This window comes from Leuresthes tenuis, unplaced genomic scaffold, assembly GCF_036924035.1.
Source record: "Leuresthes tenuis unplaced genomic scaffold, fLeuTen1.0.hap1 SCAF_19, whole genome shotgun sequence".
In the NCBI taxonomy this organism is placed as follows: domain Eukaryota; kingdom Metazoa; phylum Chordata; class Actinopteri; order Atheriniformes; family Atherinopsidae; genus Leuresthes; species Leuresthes tenuis.
Window position 1 is genome coordinate 16,548,314 of NW_027325373.1, and position 15,059 is coordinate 16,563,372.

Below are 15,059 nucleotides of genomic sequence, written 5' to 3' on the forward strand. Positions count from 1 at the left end.
AAAAGCATTAGTCATCCTAATCCAATGATATCACACGAACAAGCTAAGGAATCTTTGTATGAATGGGTGCATTTTGAGTTCTGTGACCTCACAAAAGGAGACAATTTTACAAGGACAGTCCAAGACTGCGTACCTCTGCTAGGGTTGAAGAACAGATTTCTGGATCTGGACCTGGACTGACACGAACAATGCTGCAACTCTTGTAAAAGAAAAAGTCAAATTAAAAGCAAATCTGTCCATTACTTCTTAGTAATACTGCTTATAAACAAATATCAACGTAACCTGGCAAATGTGATCAATAAACCTCAAAAAACATATAATGAAGAAAGCCACAAATATTCCATTTGTTTAGGGACAGAGGATTTCTTCAGTAAAGTGGTGAATCACCAACCACATACTTAGAATTCAAACTTTATGGTTTTTAATACTTCCTTAGCAAACCAGCTGTTCTCTATAATGAGTACTCATTATAGATGATGGCGCTGCTAAAGCTATCCTTAGTTTTGAATGCATGACATTTCCTTGAAACATTTTTGTGTTGTGATGTTATTTTTACTAAAGCAAAAGATCGGATAACTTCTTCCACCCCTGCGAGCTTATATAGGATGTATGCTGAAGTTGTTGTGCGAGCTAAACTCATATAAAACAGCTAGATTTGGTTGACTTTACTGACATTTCGGTTGAGGAGTTTCACTAATAGCAACAGGTCTCATGCAAGGTTAGGAAAACTACCTAATATTGTCCATAATCAGAGGGATTGAGTGGTCGTCAGATAGCCGAAAGTTTCATTCGTGCAACACTACAGCAGTGTTGTGCAGTTAGTTTTTTTTTTTGGTCTGAGAGTAAAATGGCATGCAACTTTGAACACATTTCAGTACAAGAAGGCAATAGTTGATCAAAAATAACGTGCATTTATTGAACAATTGAAACCCCTTTTCTTTATTTTCAGGGCCAGACAGGCAAAAAGGGTCAGTCAGGACAAAAAGGAGCCAGGGGGCCAGAGGTATGTAACTGATATTTCTTTTGTATGTGGAAACAGATTTAAATGAAGCATCAGAGAGTAGCATGTAGCAGACACTCATGCTCACTCTAGTTATCTGATGAGCCCTCTGTTCTCCCCTCAGGGTGGGGGTGGGCCTCCTGGTCCCAGAGGTGTGGTGGGTCCAGAGGGGCAGGAGGGTGTGCCCGGGGTGGATGGAGTCCCAGGAAAAGATGGCAGTAAAGGCATGCCGGTGAGACTTCTTCATTGATGTGTTGTGTACAGCTGCCTGCCTACAGAACTGCTTTGAAGTATTCATTTTATACATCATTTGAATGTGTTGGACAGACCAACTTTTTTGGACTTCTTTGCCTTGTTTGTCCTGCAGGAAGGTCATTGAATTGTTAAATCCTAAACAGTGTATCGTCTTCGAACCTTGAGAAATCATTTGAGAAAAAATCTATGGCTATGTGATAGTTATATCTATGTCTTTTGCCTTAAGTTAACATTCGGTCTCGACTATGTGACTAGAACGATTTAATTCCCTGCATAAATATATTTTATGTGAACTCATATCCTGTTCTGGTGCAAAGCGATGAACCAGCAGTTGGATTCATTATTTTGTCATTTTAATGCCTCACTTTTTTTCTCATAATGTATCAAGGGGGAGCATGGCGACGATGGGGAGGCAGGTATTACTGGTAAAGCTGGTGCACGTGGGAAAGCAGGTGTTCTAGGACTCCCAGGAGATCAAGGGGCCATTGGACCAAAGGTAAGAGGGCAATATAGTATGCTTAATAGCATCTAAGCTAAACAATAAATGGAAACAAAGCACTGCTGAAGTTCTTCTGAGTGAGCGATAACTATATTTATAAACTTAGAAAGGGAGCATACAAGCACTGTATTGGCATAAAGGTCCTAATGATCATGATGCATATCTTCAGGGTGAGCAGGGTCTTCGAGGACAGAGTGGACCTCCAGGGAAAAGAGGCTTCAGAGGTGGAATGGGATCACAGGGGCCAAAGGGAGACCAAGGATCTAAAGGACGACCTGTACGTAGCTGGAAATACAGTATATGCAAACAAAAAGTATACTGAGAGTGAGATCTGGAGTGTCTGAAGATACCATTTTCTCTTATCCTTGATTTAATTCTTGTTCAGGGCGATACAGGGGAGCAAGGATTTCCAGGAATTCTGGGAGAATTTGGGCCACGGGTATGTTTCACACCAAAGAGCAACACAATCTTCCACCATGAATGAATATAAAACAGAACTTACACAATGCTGTTAAAATATATACAGCCATTGGAGCTGTTAAAGCCCAGCCTTGTGTTCGCCATTGGATGATAGAAATGTTCTCATTTTGTGTGACCTAAGAAAGCAGTTTATTTCAAAAGTTACATTTTTCATCACAAATCTTTGTAGTTAATCCCAATTTATTGCAAATGTATCTCATCTGCTTAAATTTCAACCACAGAAGGAAAACAGTTCATGCATATGTGCTCATTATGAATATAGTCTAAGCAGCAGAGCCTTCACCTTTAAGAAGGTTGCGGTGAAGTTTTTAAATTAGTTAAATAGTGACTAATCGCATAATGACATCATAACACTTCTAAACAGCTGCAAACACATGCAACAAAAAACAGTTATTATGTCACTTTGAGAGGTAATGAAGCATGAAATTAGCCACTTTTAAGCCTCATTTAGATTTGTTTCAGCTCTGAGAAGCTTGTTTCACCACTTCTCCCTTTATAGAACTAATTAAAGCTGGTGTAACTTTTCAGGAACAATATTAGCCCCTGAGTTTCAACACACAGGGCTTCTTGCTTCTGTTTTTGCATCATCGAGATTTTACAGTACTGCTCTGTTAGACAATAATTGTATGTTTATTTAGCACTAACCCTGCACTCATCATGCATGTAAATATGAGACAAAGCTTCTTTTGAAAAGCAAAGAACACATTCCATGTGTGCCTTGTTGAAAGGGAATAAAGATGTATTGTGTTTTATGAAAAGCACAACTGTGAACCTAAGACCATACTCTTATAGGACAGCTGGAATCACTGTGTTCAATATGCAAATATGTTAGTTGATGTCAGATGTTCCACGATGAAGCATAGAAAAGTGACACTAAGTATCGCAGCTTCAAACAGGTTTACAAAGTGCTGAGTGATGAGTGCTTTAAATATTCATTGTTGCTGTTTACAGGGGCCTTCAGGAGACTTTGGGCCAAAGGGCATACGGGGACCAAAGGGACCACAGGGTGCAATGGTGAGCGGATAGATAATATAGAGTTATCTGCGGCCTTATTTTACGCTCAAATTTTTGTTTCTCTCCTGCAGGGCAGAAGAGGAGTCACTGGTCGTGTGGGAATTATTGGTCCCCGTGGAACTGTGGTATGTCATACGTGAAATAAGCTTTCACATTTGTCTTCTCTGTTGTACCTAAGTACACTGACTGCATTGTGTACATCTACTTACAGGGTCCTCGAGGAGAGAAGGGCAATCAAGGGGAGACTGTGAGTATAATTTTCAGTGTTTTTTACGTTGTGTTTGTTGTATTTGAAGAGTGGAACTGATGACAATATTCGGACTGAAAATATGTTTTCTGTCTCTCTGAACAGGGATTTCAAGGTCCAAGGGTATGTTTGTATAGAGTTATCTTTTTTTGGTTGTTACAAGTGTAGCAAGAGCGTAGAAATTCATAAAGTATGAACATTTCTTTTCTTTATTAGGGATCCCCTGGACCACGTGGACCCCCTGGACTTCCAGTAAGTTTTCCACTGCTATGGGTTTAACCACATATATAACTTTATGGTGCAAGAATCCTTGTCTAAGTAATCATTTTCTCTCTTTAGGGTCCCCCAGGTGTCCCTCTGTCATTTGTAAGTCATGTTACGTTTTCTGATTTCATTACATCTAATAGGTCTTCAGTAATATGCTGTGATGTGTTGTTCACTAAGTTACTGTGACACTGATGATATAAGTAAAAGTAAGATTTTGTTATTTAACAACAGAAAGAAGATGGTCTTTTGTTTGTTGATCCACCCACCCCCCGCAGGACTGAGGTTAGTTGAGTATGATGTTTCTTTGTAGTAGTGTGTCTTCGTATGTGTTGAGAACCCTACAGACTTTTGTTTGTTTGTTCTCATGTTCGTTCTCCAGAATAAGCCAGTGATGGACCTGCCAATGCTGGACCAGGGCGCAGAGATCTTTAAGACCCTTCACTACCTCAGTAACCTGATCCAGAGCCTGAAGAACCCGCTGGGCACTCGGGACAACCCCGCCCGCATCTGCAGGGACCTGCACAGCTGTGAACAGAAGTTAAATGATGGTGAGGGTGAATGTTGTGCTGGATACAGGGATCGTGTGCAAATTTATTTTTAGTTAGCTAAAGATCCCAGATGTGTTTGTGTTTTTTAGGCACTTATTGGATTGATCCCAACCTGGGTTGCTCATCAGATACAATAGAAGTCTCTTGCAACTTTACTGGAGGTGGACAGACTTGCCTTAAACCAGTAACAGTGACCAAGGTATACAAGACACAATGGCAACCTTATTGATATTGCACACATGAGCACAAAACAAACGTGTTAATCACCTTCATGTTTGCAGCCAACAGTCAGTGTTGGTCGTGTCCAGATGAACTTCCTGCACCTGCTGAGCTCAGAGGCCATTCAGCACGTCATCATCCACTGCCTGAACGTCTCTGTTTGGAGGTCAGCTGAGAATCAGCCAGTTGCTGAGGGGTCTGTGAAATTCAAGGCCTGGACTGGGGAGGTGTTCGAGGTGGGAGGAGAGCTCGAGCCTGACGTGTTGGAGGATTCCTGCTGGGTAGGAATAAGATACTTTTAGATTATATCAAAGCAGAATTCAGGCTCTCGTAGTATTCCAAAATTAGATATTGAATAAAATGTACCTACTTGTTATATGGTTGCTTTTTAACTTTCAGATTAAAGATGGGCGCTGGCACCAGACCCATTTTGTCTTTCATTACTTGGATCCCACTTTGCTCCCTGTCATCGACGTCTACAACCTTCCTAAAACTAGTCCCAGCTCACATTACCATCTAGAAATAGGTCCTGTTTGCTTCTTGTGAGGCCCACAGTGTAAGTTGAGCATGGAGGGTTGGACAACCGCCCCTGCAAGACACATTAACACAGGCGCAGGGACCAGAGCAGGCTTGAAATCACAGCCAAACACTGTCAAAGTGAGAATTAGCCACCACCCCAAAACGGATCCCGCTTCAATACCAAACTCCCGTTGGACTGCAGACACAGAGGGAGGAAGCACAAGGGCAAGGGGTGACAAACAGGAGCTGAAGAGGAGCAGGGGAGTTCTTGCACTAATGGCTTCTCAGTACAGCAAAAGCCTCTTGAAGCTCCTCAAGAAGGATATCCACATGGGCGCCTTGGGAAAAAAAGGCCACACAATGTCTCCAGAACATTAAGTGAAGGGAGAGCAAGGCCACGTTCAGCAGCGGACATTCATAGTAACTTATTGTTTTTTTTTTTAACTGTATACAGTCTGTATACTGTGTGTATTATTTTTTTGAATACCAGAAATACAATTCTGTCAACAGAGAAGAATTAAAGCAATTGGAATAATGTTAATGTACATATATATATCTATATATGTGCTCTATTATTAACTTTTATACATGTATATCTTATGTAAAGAAATAATCTCTTAAGTGCAATAGAAAATGAGAAGATAATTAAATATTTGGATCTTATATGGAAGGATATTTCAGGGGTACCAGTTTATTTGCCTTTGGTGCTCATCACCTCATGATCTTGCATCGGTGACATAATCCAGAAAAACACTTGTTTGCTTAAACTGAGCAGAAATCGCACGTTTGTTTACAAGTGCCAGAAATGAAAGATTTCAGCTTCCTCCTTGATGTGGAAGAAATAGAGGCAACCAGTCAGCTCTCAGTAAAAGGCCACAAACCAACGCATGCAAGCTGTCCACATGAAATAAGTTAGTGCATTTGATACTACTTGCAGAAGTTATTACTCATCTGTTATTGAATCGTATGCCACTGATGTTTGGGGAGACTTAGGTGGAGATTAAATGTCAGATTGAAGAAGAAGAAAGTACGGAGCTCTAGTTCTCAGTAGTGTTTCACTAAATCCTCTCTAACTGTGGATTATGGCGCTAGTTTCTTGCTTCCTCATTTATGATTAGAAATAGAAGTATTACTTTCTAATGAGTGTCACCTACTCTATTTACAGAAAACAGACTACAGGTACAGGCAATCCTTAGAGAACTGAGCCATGGGAGAGAGGAGAATGGGTACAGGAATCAAAATAAAACCTTCATCTTCTATCCCTTCCTCACCCTATTGCATGGTGCTAAGTAAATTACCTAAGGTGCTAACCATAGTGCTGATGTACACCACTTTGCTTGAATTTTCTGTTATGTTTATAGTGCATGCTTGCTTAGACTTATTAAAGTCCATATCAGTTATTACCATAGCTTTCTAATGCACTATAACGGTAATATCCCATTGAACGTGATGTAGTTTCCGAACGGTCAGCGACCCTTCTTTTTTCTTTTTTTTTTTTAAACTTTTCATTTGTTTGTTTAAGGCTGCAATTTAAGGAGATGCTTACTCTGAGGGATTGTTTTCTACAGATGATTATTAAAACTTAAGACAATTTTTTTTTTTTTGCATTTGTATCCAGTATAAATCACAGGGTTTAAAGTATTTCTAAGAATAAGGTTTTCCTATTTTCTGTACAAAGTCCCCTTCAGTTGTTTGTAATATTTTAGAAACTAGTGGAGATACTTTTAATTAAATAAAGCATTTCTTTGTTGTAGCTGGACACAAGTGTGTATAATTGTGTAAACCTTGCTGTATACAGTGGATCCCCTCTTGCTAATTTAATGTTATTTAAGGTTAATGTGGTTGCTGACTGAGCAAGTTTCTCTCGGTTGAATTTAAACTACTCTTTCTGACAACTTTATATATCAGTTATCCCAACTGGTCTTGGAGTTTATAGAATTTTTTATGTGTAAATTTGGGGCTCCAGAGAACAAATTTATTGCAATGTTAATTCTTTTATTTTTTTATTTTAATTATGTTGTTTTTCCTCTATGATAATCAACCATGTACTGTAACAGGACTGTGCTATACTATAACTTGTGTTTTAAGGAATTATTCAAATATGTGAAAATTGTTTCTGCTTTCTGTAAATCTGTTTTTAACCTTAAAACAAGCTAAGAATACCTCACAATTAAACAAGACTTGGAGCAAAGATTTTCTGTTACATTTATAACTAATGCCTGCTTGGAGATATCAATCAAATACAGCAAGTCATCATCATCCAACTCTGAATAAGATCATTTCTGGTACATTCATCTTTTATCTGTCTACCCTTTATTCATTGTTCAGTCTATATTTGTTCAATAAATACTTTTAATTTGTGTGTGGATTTGTTATTTTTTATTAAATTACTTAAATCTCCTCAAACATGGTGTAATACATGTTGAATAAAGAAAATGAGTAGTTACAGTCAGATTAAAAAAACATACAGGAGTCACATTTAGTTTACTTTCATATGTTTCCACTCTAAAGGTCTTAATGGTGGAGCCCTGAAAATGAACTCAGAATGGTCAGTCCACATGAATGTTCACATCTAAAGACAATGTCAATATTCCACACAGTGACATATAATGTAAACATCATAACAAACTTAATCACAGCATTCCCACCAGAGCTTAGGCTTTTGAGATTCAATAGACAGCTCATGCCCCAATAGATTTTACAAGCAGTTATGTGCCAAACTGTAAAGTATGTGTTGCACCCAAAGGACAGATGATGCAGTTGGGGGACCCTTGTGCAACAGTTCACAGCACTGCTCTTATGCTGGAAAAGTACATAAATAAACAAAACTAATTACGATTATATGTATCACAGAACATTGACACTTCCATGGAGCATTGGGGATCTGCATCTCCAAGCTTGTCGTTGTATGCACCGTCTGGTTGGTAATCAATCCAAGCCTGGGAGACTTACATAAGATCAGGGAGGATGCTTCGCAGAAACGATTTTCTGTCATAAAAAATGTAATTGACTATAGAGACTGTATGTAATTGAAATCTGAAAGTGACCTAAATGGATCATGGGTTAAATTGGCTGATCTCACTGTGCCAATATCCACTTTGAATACTTCTAATTAGCTAACTGTTGGCCTGCCATCTGCCATAGAAAAGCTGTTGCTTGTGAAGTGTCTTAACTGCAGACTGCTGCTGCTCAGGGGCCAGTTACAACACTGCGTGATAGTAAAGCATTTGATTCGTTATTCTGGTTTCCGTTTTGCTTTCCCCCAAGGAGACTGACACTGGATTATATTCACCCGTGTTGGGTTTGGCCATTTCTGTGTTTAATGTGCAAGTGCATAAGTTTATGTTGTTGTATATTTATGCTTTACTGGCTTATATGATAGGGACGTTTTAATGGATGTGCATCATGGCAAAGCACATTCACATTAGGCGCCATGTTTATTGTCATTTATGTGCCAGTATTCCAGGAACCCTGCCATCTATCCTATCCCCTAAAGTATCCTTCTCTCTGGATGTTTGCCATATCAAAGGAAAGAGTAATGTCATGGCAATGGCAGCTTTATATCTCTATTAATTATGTGTTAATCTCATGTGCTTAATGTACATAAAATTTGAAAGAATTAACAATATATGATACATTTATGCTAAAATATACACAAACATACATATCAATAGACATAAATGCATATACACAGAAGTTCACATCCACACATTTGAATATGCAGAGACAAATAAAGTGTAAGCGTGTGAGAATAGGAAAGTTTTGAGTTTAGTTTAATGTAGACTCAGTTTTAACTGATGGGATTATTGACCATGAGCAAGACAAACTGTTTTCATCTCATTTGACTGTCTTTGAATCGCTCTTAAAAAGCTTCCAGGCACAAACTGCAGAGATTACATTAACCACATGGTGTCGCTGTTATCCTGCGAATCATTCCATTCGAGCTGAGCCTGCTACTTTACACCAAGTCACATGTTTGACAGCTCTTTCCCTAACCTTCCTAAGAGTGGTAAAATATCCAGACTACGCAGGCATTAGAGTAGACCATGTTAACTAAATGTTGCAATTAACCCTCTCCTTGGAGCCAGTGTTAATTATGGTGCAACACGCCCTATTGACCACACTCATAATGTTGGAAGGATATTCTTGTTGAATATGTGAAACAAACTCTTGATTTGTGCCAGTTTCTCGCCATTCTATGAGCAATACAAAATTATTTACTTGGATTTTGCTCAACACAAAGCCAAAATTGGTACCCCTCTTTGCAAAAACAGTGTTGCATCGCCGATCCTTTTTGTCAAGAAGACCTTAAACTTCCAAGTTTTGAATGATATGATTTGTCTGAATATGCTTATGCTTAGATGATGGGGATTCATGAAAACCATAAATAAATACTCGTCATGTTTTGTAACTTCTTAATTTGTCAAGAGTCCGTTCCGTGAACTCAAGGGTGGACGTCTACGAGAGCAATTTACTCAAACTGACGGCGAAGGTATTTTTGAGCATTCATGACCCTCCCTAGAGTGTTTGCTTTGGCCAATCGCTTTTTGTCAGTATCCACCCATATTTATGTTGCCTTTCTATTCCCTCGAAAATTCTTAGTTGTTAGGTTGTAAACAACAATCTTGCATCTAAGCATTTTATTATAAAACACCTAGACGAGTATAAAACAAATACATGACGTTTTTGTGTTGTTTTGATGTTGTATAATCAAATTGACCTTTTTAAGGCAAATATTTTAGGGTTTCATTAGAAAAATACAAGACATTTCCTACAGCACCTAAAGGTAGCGCCAGCTTTCCAACGTGCACAATGGTGACGTTTACCATATTATAATGGCGGTAGCCTGGACTATTTTGAATTTTGTCCCGCTTTTTGAACTTTACACTGCTTCTAGTTGGTAAAATGACATGCTTTTCTTTTGAGAAAACACACAAGTGACGGGCTATAATGGATTCTGTCGTGGGAGACGATTTGACGCTCCCCGTTGATATCAACGGAAGGTAAAACTAACAACGACAGCTAGCGTGCTAACGCTAACTAGCATATCAGAGCGTTGTTGTATGTTCTTGCTAACCCGTAAATCCGAAAGCAGTATTATACATTGTTATCGCTGATTGAGCCTTAGTAATAACACGAAGACGCTTGAGTTAACTTGTTTCACATGTGTATGTTGTGCTATTGAATTAAGTTGACTTGGGCCACTAGTTCTCTATCCTAAATATCCTTTATAACATTAAGTTTGGTGAGACAAGGCTCATAATTTTAATTGGAGTGTTTACTATATTTACTGAAGAAAGATTAGACAAAGTTAGTCATTGTTATATTGTTGATAACCCTCTACTTCAGGTTGCTTTAGTGTTTGCGGTGACAGTTTTTGGTACGAGCGCTGGACTTTTCAATGTTACATAAATGTGTTTGTTAAACTAGAAAAAAATAAATAAATATAACATGAAAATGACATTTTAAAGTTCTAAGCTGATTTTGAATAATTGAAATTGTAATTTAAATTATCGTTACAGACTGCCAGTGCTTTATAAATCAGTGGATGTTGATGTGTTATCAGTGGGGTCGGTGGGTTGGCTTTTTGAACTGTCATTCAGAGTGTATTAAAGCGGAAATTATATGAGCCAATGGGCTCAGACTGCAGCAGCGACGTCTCTGCTCTCTTTGTACAAGTCGAGTAGTTAACATGCTATATTTGTTTTGTTTTTTTTCCCTCGTGTGCTCTCCTTGACACGAGAGAAGAATGTGATTGCGGTAGGTCAACTGTACATTATTATTAGCTTTGTTCAACAGTGCTGCTGCTGGATGTTACTTGGAGAATTTAGCTAGTTAACAGCTTTTCCTGCTCCACTGAAAAGCTAGTTAGTGCATCTCTGCTGTTTAGTTTGTAGTGTGACCTGGTTATTGTTCCTTTAAATGTCCTAACCCAGCTGTGCGGTGTGGAATAGCGGTCACCCAGGTGGTAAGCGTGCCTCAGTAATCCAAGACGTTAGCTGATATGTATGGTGTGAATTACTTATTTGGTCATTCTGAAACCTGATTCACTTTATGCTTTCAGTTTAGAAGATCTAACTTTGCATACTTTTAGTGCCTTGAGTTGTGGCTGTTTTTCTGTTAAGGTCTGGTAAGGGATGTTTTGTCCTTAGCTGCTCTCATTTTTGACAGTAGCAGCTGAGCAAAGTGAGAAAAAGAGGAAGTCAGTGTTTACAGGCTCTTGAATAGTTTCCACTGGTTTCTGTAGAGGTTATTACATCTGCAGTACTGTCAAAATTCTACCAACAACAGTGACACTGGCCAATTGTAACCTTCTAATCTTTTTTCTTTTTCTTTTTTTTTTCAGATTAATTTGTGTTGGAGTTGTTTCCCGTTTTTAGGTTGAGTGTTTTTGCTGTTATCACAGCTCTTGTTGTAGAGTTCTTCCTCTCCGTTTACACAGGAAGAGCTTGGTTGGCATATGAAACCTCAGTGATGCAATGATTGTCAGCACAGTCTTAATAACCTTCAGTGTCTTGTTGAGGGATATTATAAAGAAGTGGACCCTGTTTTATGTGTGCTGCTTTTCACATTATGTCAACAAGAGCTGTTGAGCGATGAACTGTGGGTTTTTGTTGATGGTGTATTGTGGACTCATTTTGCAGTCTTTGCTCGTTGTCTTGGCAAAAAGAGACGAGGAAGAGATGTGTCATTATGGTTCAGCCTGAAATCCAAAATGCTTTATGTACAGTATATTTCATGGATATATATCCACTTCTTCAAAAAATGATCTATACATGTGTATAAGAACTTCATATCAGTATGTGTCATGTGTTCATATGTCATGCTGGAGCTAACCAGAGAAGCAGTAGAGCTGTTTTTTAATGACCGTGCAGCTATGACAGGAAGTTATTCAGTGCGTCATATTGTTAGACGAAAAGGTCGGGGTCGTTGAACATGCACTCGACCAACAAAGCTCTTGTTTTTGTTTATACAACTTGTTTCGTTCTCATAGGAGATTACTATTTAACAATCAGCCTTACTCAAGGTGCCAGTGATAGCTTCTTGGTGTGCTTACTGATGTAGTGGTTGAGATTCACTGGTTTTCTGAATTGACATTGTAATCCAGATGTGTGCTGCTGATGTTTTGTGCATTGTACTGCGTGAGTAACGCCACTGTTTCATCACTGTGTGATGCTTAGCTGATGTGATCCACAGTAGTCCACTTGTCCTCTCCTCTTCCCTTCTGTGTTAACATTAGAGCTAGGCAGCTACTGGCACATGGTCACACACACACACACACACACACACACACATCCATCCTTGTTGTTCTGTAGTTGTAGGGCCCTGCCATTAACAAAATGCATTCCATAGCATCTTGTTCCACTTTTAACCATCACGACTGAAAGCCTAACCCAAACTTTATTTTAACCCCAACCACAAAACTTTAAGAAAACCATGCAACCTTTTGGTTCCCAACAATCTGTTCGACCCCATAACTGTATTGATTTCATGGTTTTCGAACTCCACAAGTAGAAAAACACAAGAGCACACAGAAACGAGGCTATGTCAGAGTGGATGTAAATGAAGCAGAGTCATTCTTAAGCTATTTATGGAGTGTCCTTAGGGCTCAGTGGAACTGGCCAGCGTGAGTAATACAAGAACACCATGAAATTGTGCTTATCAAAATCCATATTACTCAGTGTAAATCCAGAGTGAAGCTTGAGTTGAGTCCTGTGTTGATTTATTGAAGTATTAATGGTCTCTGTTTGACGTGGCGGGATGGTAACTGTGATACTTCTACCAGTTATTTGTAGCATTACAGAGAAGTGCATCTTTAACAAATAAATCTGTGTCCAGCTGCAGACTTCCAGACTCCATAGATGCTGGAGAATATTCCACTGACAGCATGACAGGTACAGTAAAGCTTTCTTTTTTCCCTTCCTCTGTTCTTTTCTTGCTCAGGTGTGTGCCTCTCATGTGTATTAATTAATTCTGTGCCCTCTCACAGTTTTGTCTTCAAAGCTGTGGTGAGGGACTAATTGGCCTGTCATAATAAGATAAGCCCAATTTAAAATGACTTGTCATACTCCTGTTGTGTGCCAACAATAAAAGCAGGTCTCGGTGCACCAGTGCTTCCTTTCTGTCTTGCACTCGCAGAATACGTAAGAGCTTCCCCCAGATTTCATTAATCTTCAGGCTACTTAACCATGAGGGCCACCCAGCTTTTATTGTTTCAATGTTTTTTTAAATTTGGGTTGCTCTTTTGTTTCAGAAACCAGTCTCTTATCAGTTTTATTGTCTTGTCTGACTGCACTACATCTAGAATTAGCTGACTGAAATCTGTTCTCCCTTCAATATGTTCCCTGACCCGTGAGCTAACAGTGACAGGGAATATTATTACCCTTAAGATGGAAAGCCATACTTTTAATTCAATGCTCCTCATTTTATTTTTCAGGCATGCCTTTGTTTATTATGCTCAAATTGCTTTGATTTTTGCTTTCCCAGTTGTTGCTTTACTCACGTCAGTTGACTTTTCTTGTCACAGAAATGTTTCCCTTTGATCACTGCCCCAGGTGGATCCTGTTTTTAGTGCTTGAAATGTTATGCTTTGTATCATTACCGTCCTTGCTGGCTTTCCTATAAATCTACACTCCTCTCACAGTAGTTTTGAAAAAGCCACCCCACCTAAGAATTTTCAGTTTTGTCTTGGACTTGTACTGTGTGCTTGCATGTCATTGGCTAGATGGTGTTTTTATATTTCAAAGCTTGTCTTGCTTCAGCCAAGTCAAAGAGATATTCTCACCATTATAGAGCTGTTAAGTGGAGAAAAAAAAAACTGCTTTTTCGAGAATAAGTTACTCCACTTTTAACTGCCTCTTCCTAATGACATTTCATAAAGTGGAAATTGCCGGCTGTAACTGCGTTTATATCCCTTCCCCTCCTTTGTAAGCATCAATTAGCTTCAACAGTCATTGCATGGTTGTTGTTGAGTGGTGCCAAAAGGTTGGGAGTCAGAATTTATCGAGCCCTCGAACTTCCCTCAGCTTTCCTGATGACAGAAGTCATAACAAGTCAAATTTAAGGGTGGAAAGATACTTAAACATCTGCACAAGCCAAAATTGGTGTTCTTTTGGAATAAGAAACTTTTTGATTTCCTTTTTTTATCAGTTCACATGTCAGTGTGGTTCTATAACGGATACCTGCTACACGAACACAACTACTAAGAGGAGTTTTGTTTTTAAAGGAAAAAACACAAAAAACTTCACTCCTTGAAGTAGTCTTATAGCAGCAATTTGGTTTTCAAAGATCATTGGAATTGCAGAAGTCCAGTAACATCAATTGAGTCAGACATTTTTTCATTCTAGAAACCAGATGTAGATCCATGTTTACTCTGAAAACTGGCATAGACTGAAGGCAAGACAGAAACCTATAACATGTTTTTCATTTAAAAATGCATGTACACAACTGGCACTTTAAGAGGGACGTGTGATGGGGGGGGGGCGGCGGCTTTCCATCAAGCAGCAACAAACCATGAGGTCATGTTGTTGATGAGTAATGTTACATGATCAGCTGGGGCCTGATTCAGTTGATCTAAACAGGGCAGCTAAGACTTCTTTCTCTATCTCTTTGTCTCTAAAATAACCACGATGAGAATGAATGTGAAATGTTAGAGTATATTGTCAGCAGCATGGATTCTCTGTGGAACAGATTGTATGTCTCGAGTTGTGACTCAAATGAGTTTAAAGAAGTAAAGTAAAAATACTGCTTTATTGCTCTTTCACAGCTCCATCCTTCCCTGATAAGATGTCCCCCGTCAAAGCTCTGACCATGAAGGACTATGAGAATGTGAGTACTCTGAATCAACTCTACACATATCATATAGATTCACTAATGATTATGACTTGGAATTGAATTATCCGTTGGGTTAATGATTACACACTGAAACGCTGAGCCTGTACATATGAGAAATTAGGTCAGTAATGTACCCCATCTTAACAGAATATGAGCTCGCTCGATCGTCTGCTTAAA

General features: G+C 38.9%; 2 protein-coding genes across 7 annotated transcripts in view; both read left to right on the forward strand.

Annotated features, from left to right (window-relative positions):
* Nucleotides 1-7,408, forward strand: part of col27a1a (collagen, type XXVII, alpha 1a) — a 69,070-nt gene extending 61,662 nt beyond the window's left edge. The window contains exons 46-61 of the mRNA XM_072371605.1: nucleotides 950-1,003; nucleotides 1,125-1,232; nucleotides 1,644-1,751; nucleotides 1,924-2,031; nucleotides 2,140-2,193; nucleotides 3,186-3,248; nucleotides 3,320-3,373; nucleotides 3,460-3,495; nucleotides 3,601-3,618; nucleotides 3,712-3,747; nucleotides 3,835-3,861; nucleotides 3,994-4,044; nucleotides 4,142-4,310; nucleotides 4,400-4,509; nucleotides 4,592-4,810; nucleotides 4,929-7,408. Coding sequence (XP_072227706.1) covers nucleotides 950-1,003; nucleotides 1,125-1,232; nucleotides 1,644-1,751; nucleotides 1,924-2,031; nucleotides 2,140-2,193; nucleotides 3,186-3,248; nucleotides 3,320-3,373; nucleotides 3,460-3,495; nucleotides 3,601-3,618; nucleotides 3,712-3,747; nucleotides 3,835-3,861; nucleotides 3,994-4,044; nucleotides 4,142-4,310; nucleotides 4,400-4,509; nucleotides 4,592-4,810; nucleotides 4,929-5,075 — 1,362 coding nt within the window. The 3' untranslated portion in view covers nucleotides 5,076-7,408. The remainder of the gene's footprint in view (nucleotides 1-949; nucleotides 1,004-1,124; nucleotides 1,233-1,643; nucleotides 1,752-1,923; nucleotides 2,032-2,139; nucleotides 2,194-3,185; nucleotides 3,249-3,319; nucleotides 3,374-3,459; nucleotides 3,496-3,600; nucleotides 3,619-3,711; nucleotides 3,748-3,834; nucleotides 3,862-3,993; nucleotides 4,045-4,141; nucleotides 4,311-4,399; nucleotides 4,510-4,591; nucleotides 4,811-4,928) is intronic.
* A 2,450-nt stretch (nucleotides 7,409-9,858) lies between these two features.
* The window catches only part of LOC140276832 (uncharacterized), a 31,634-nt gene continuing 26,433 nt past the window's right edge, over nucleotides 9,859-15,059 (forward strand). For 5 of the 6 annotated variants that reach the window (XM_072371655.1, XM_072371659.1, XM_072371656.1 and 2 more), the window contains exons 1-3: nucleotides 9,859-10,051; nucleotides 12,888-12,943; nucleotides 14,815-14,876. In XM_072371655.1, coding sequence (XP_072227756.1) covers nucleotides 9,999-10,051; nucleotides 12,888-12,943; nucleotides 14,815-14,876 — 171 coding nt within the window. In that variant the 5' untranslated portion in view covers nucleotides 9,859-9,998. Of the gene's footprint in view, nucleotides 10,052-10,703; nucleotides 10,809-12,887; nucleotides 12,944-14,814; nucleotides 14,877-15,059 lie in introns of those variants that run through there. The other variant, XM_072371658.1, reaches the window with a different exon arrangement.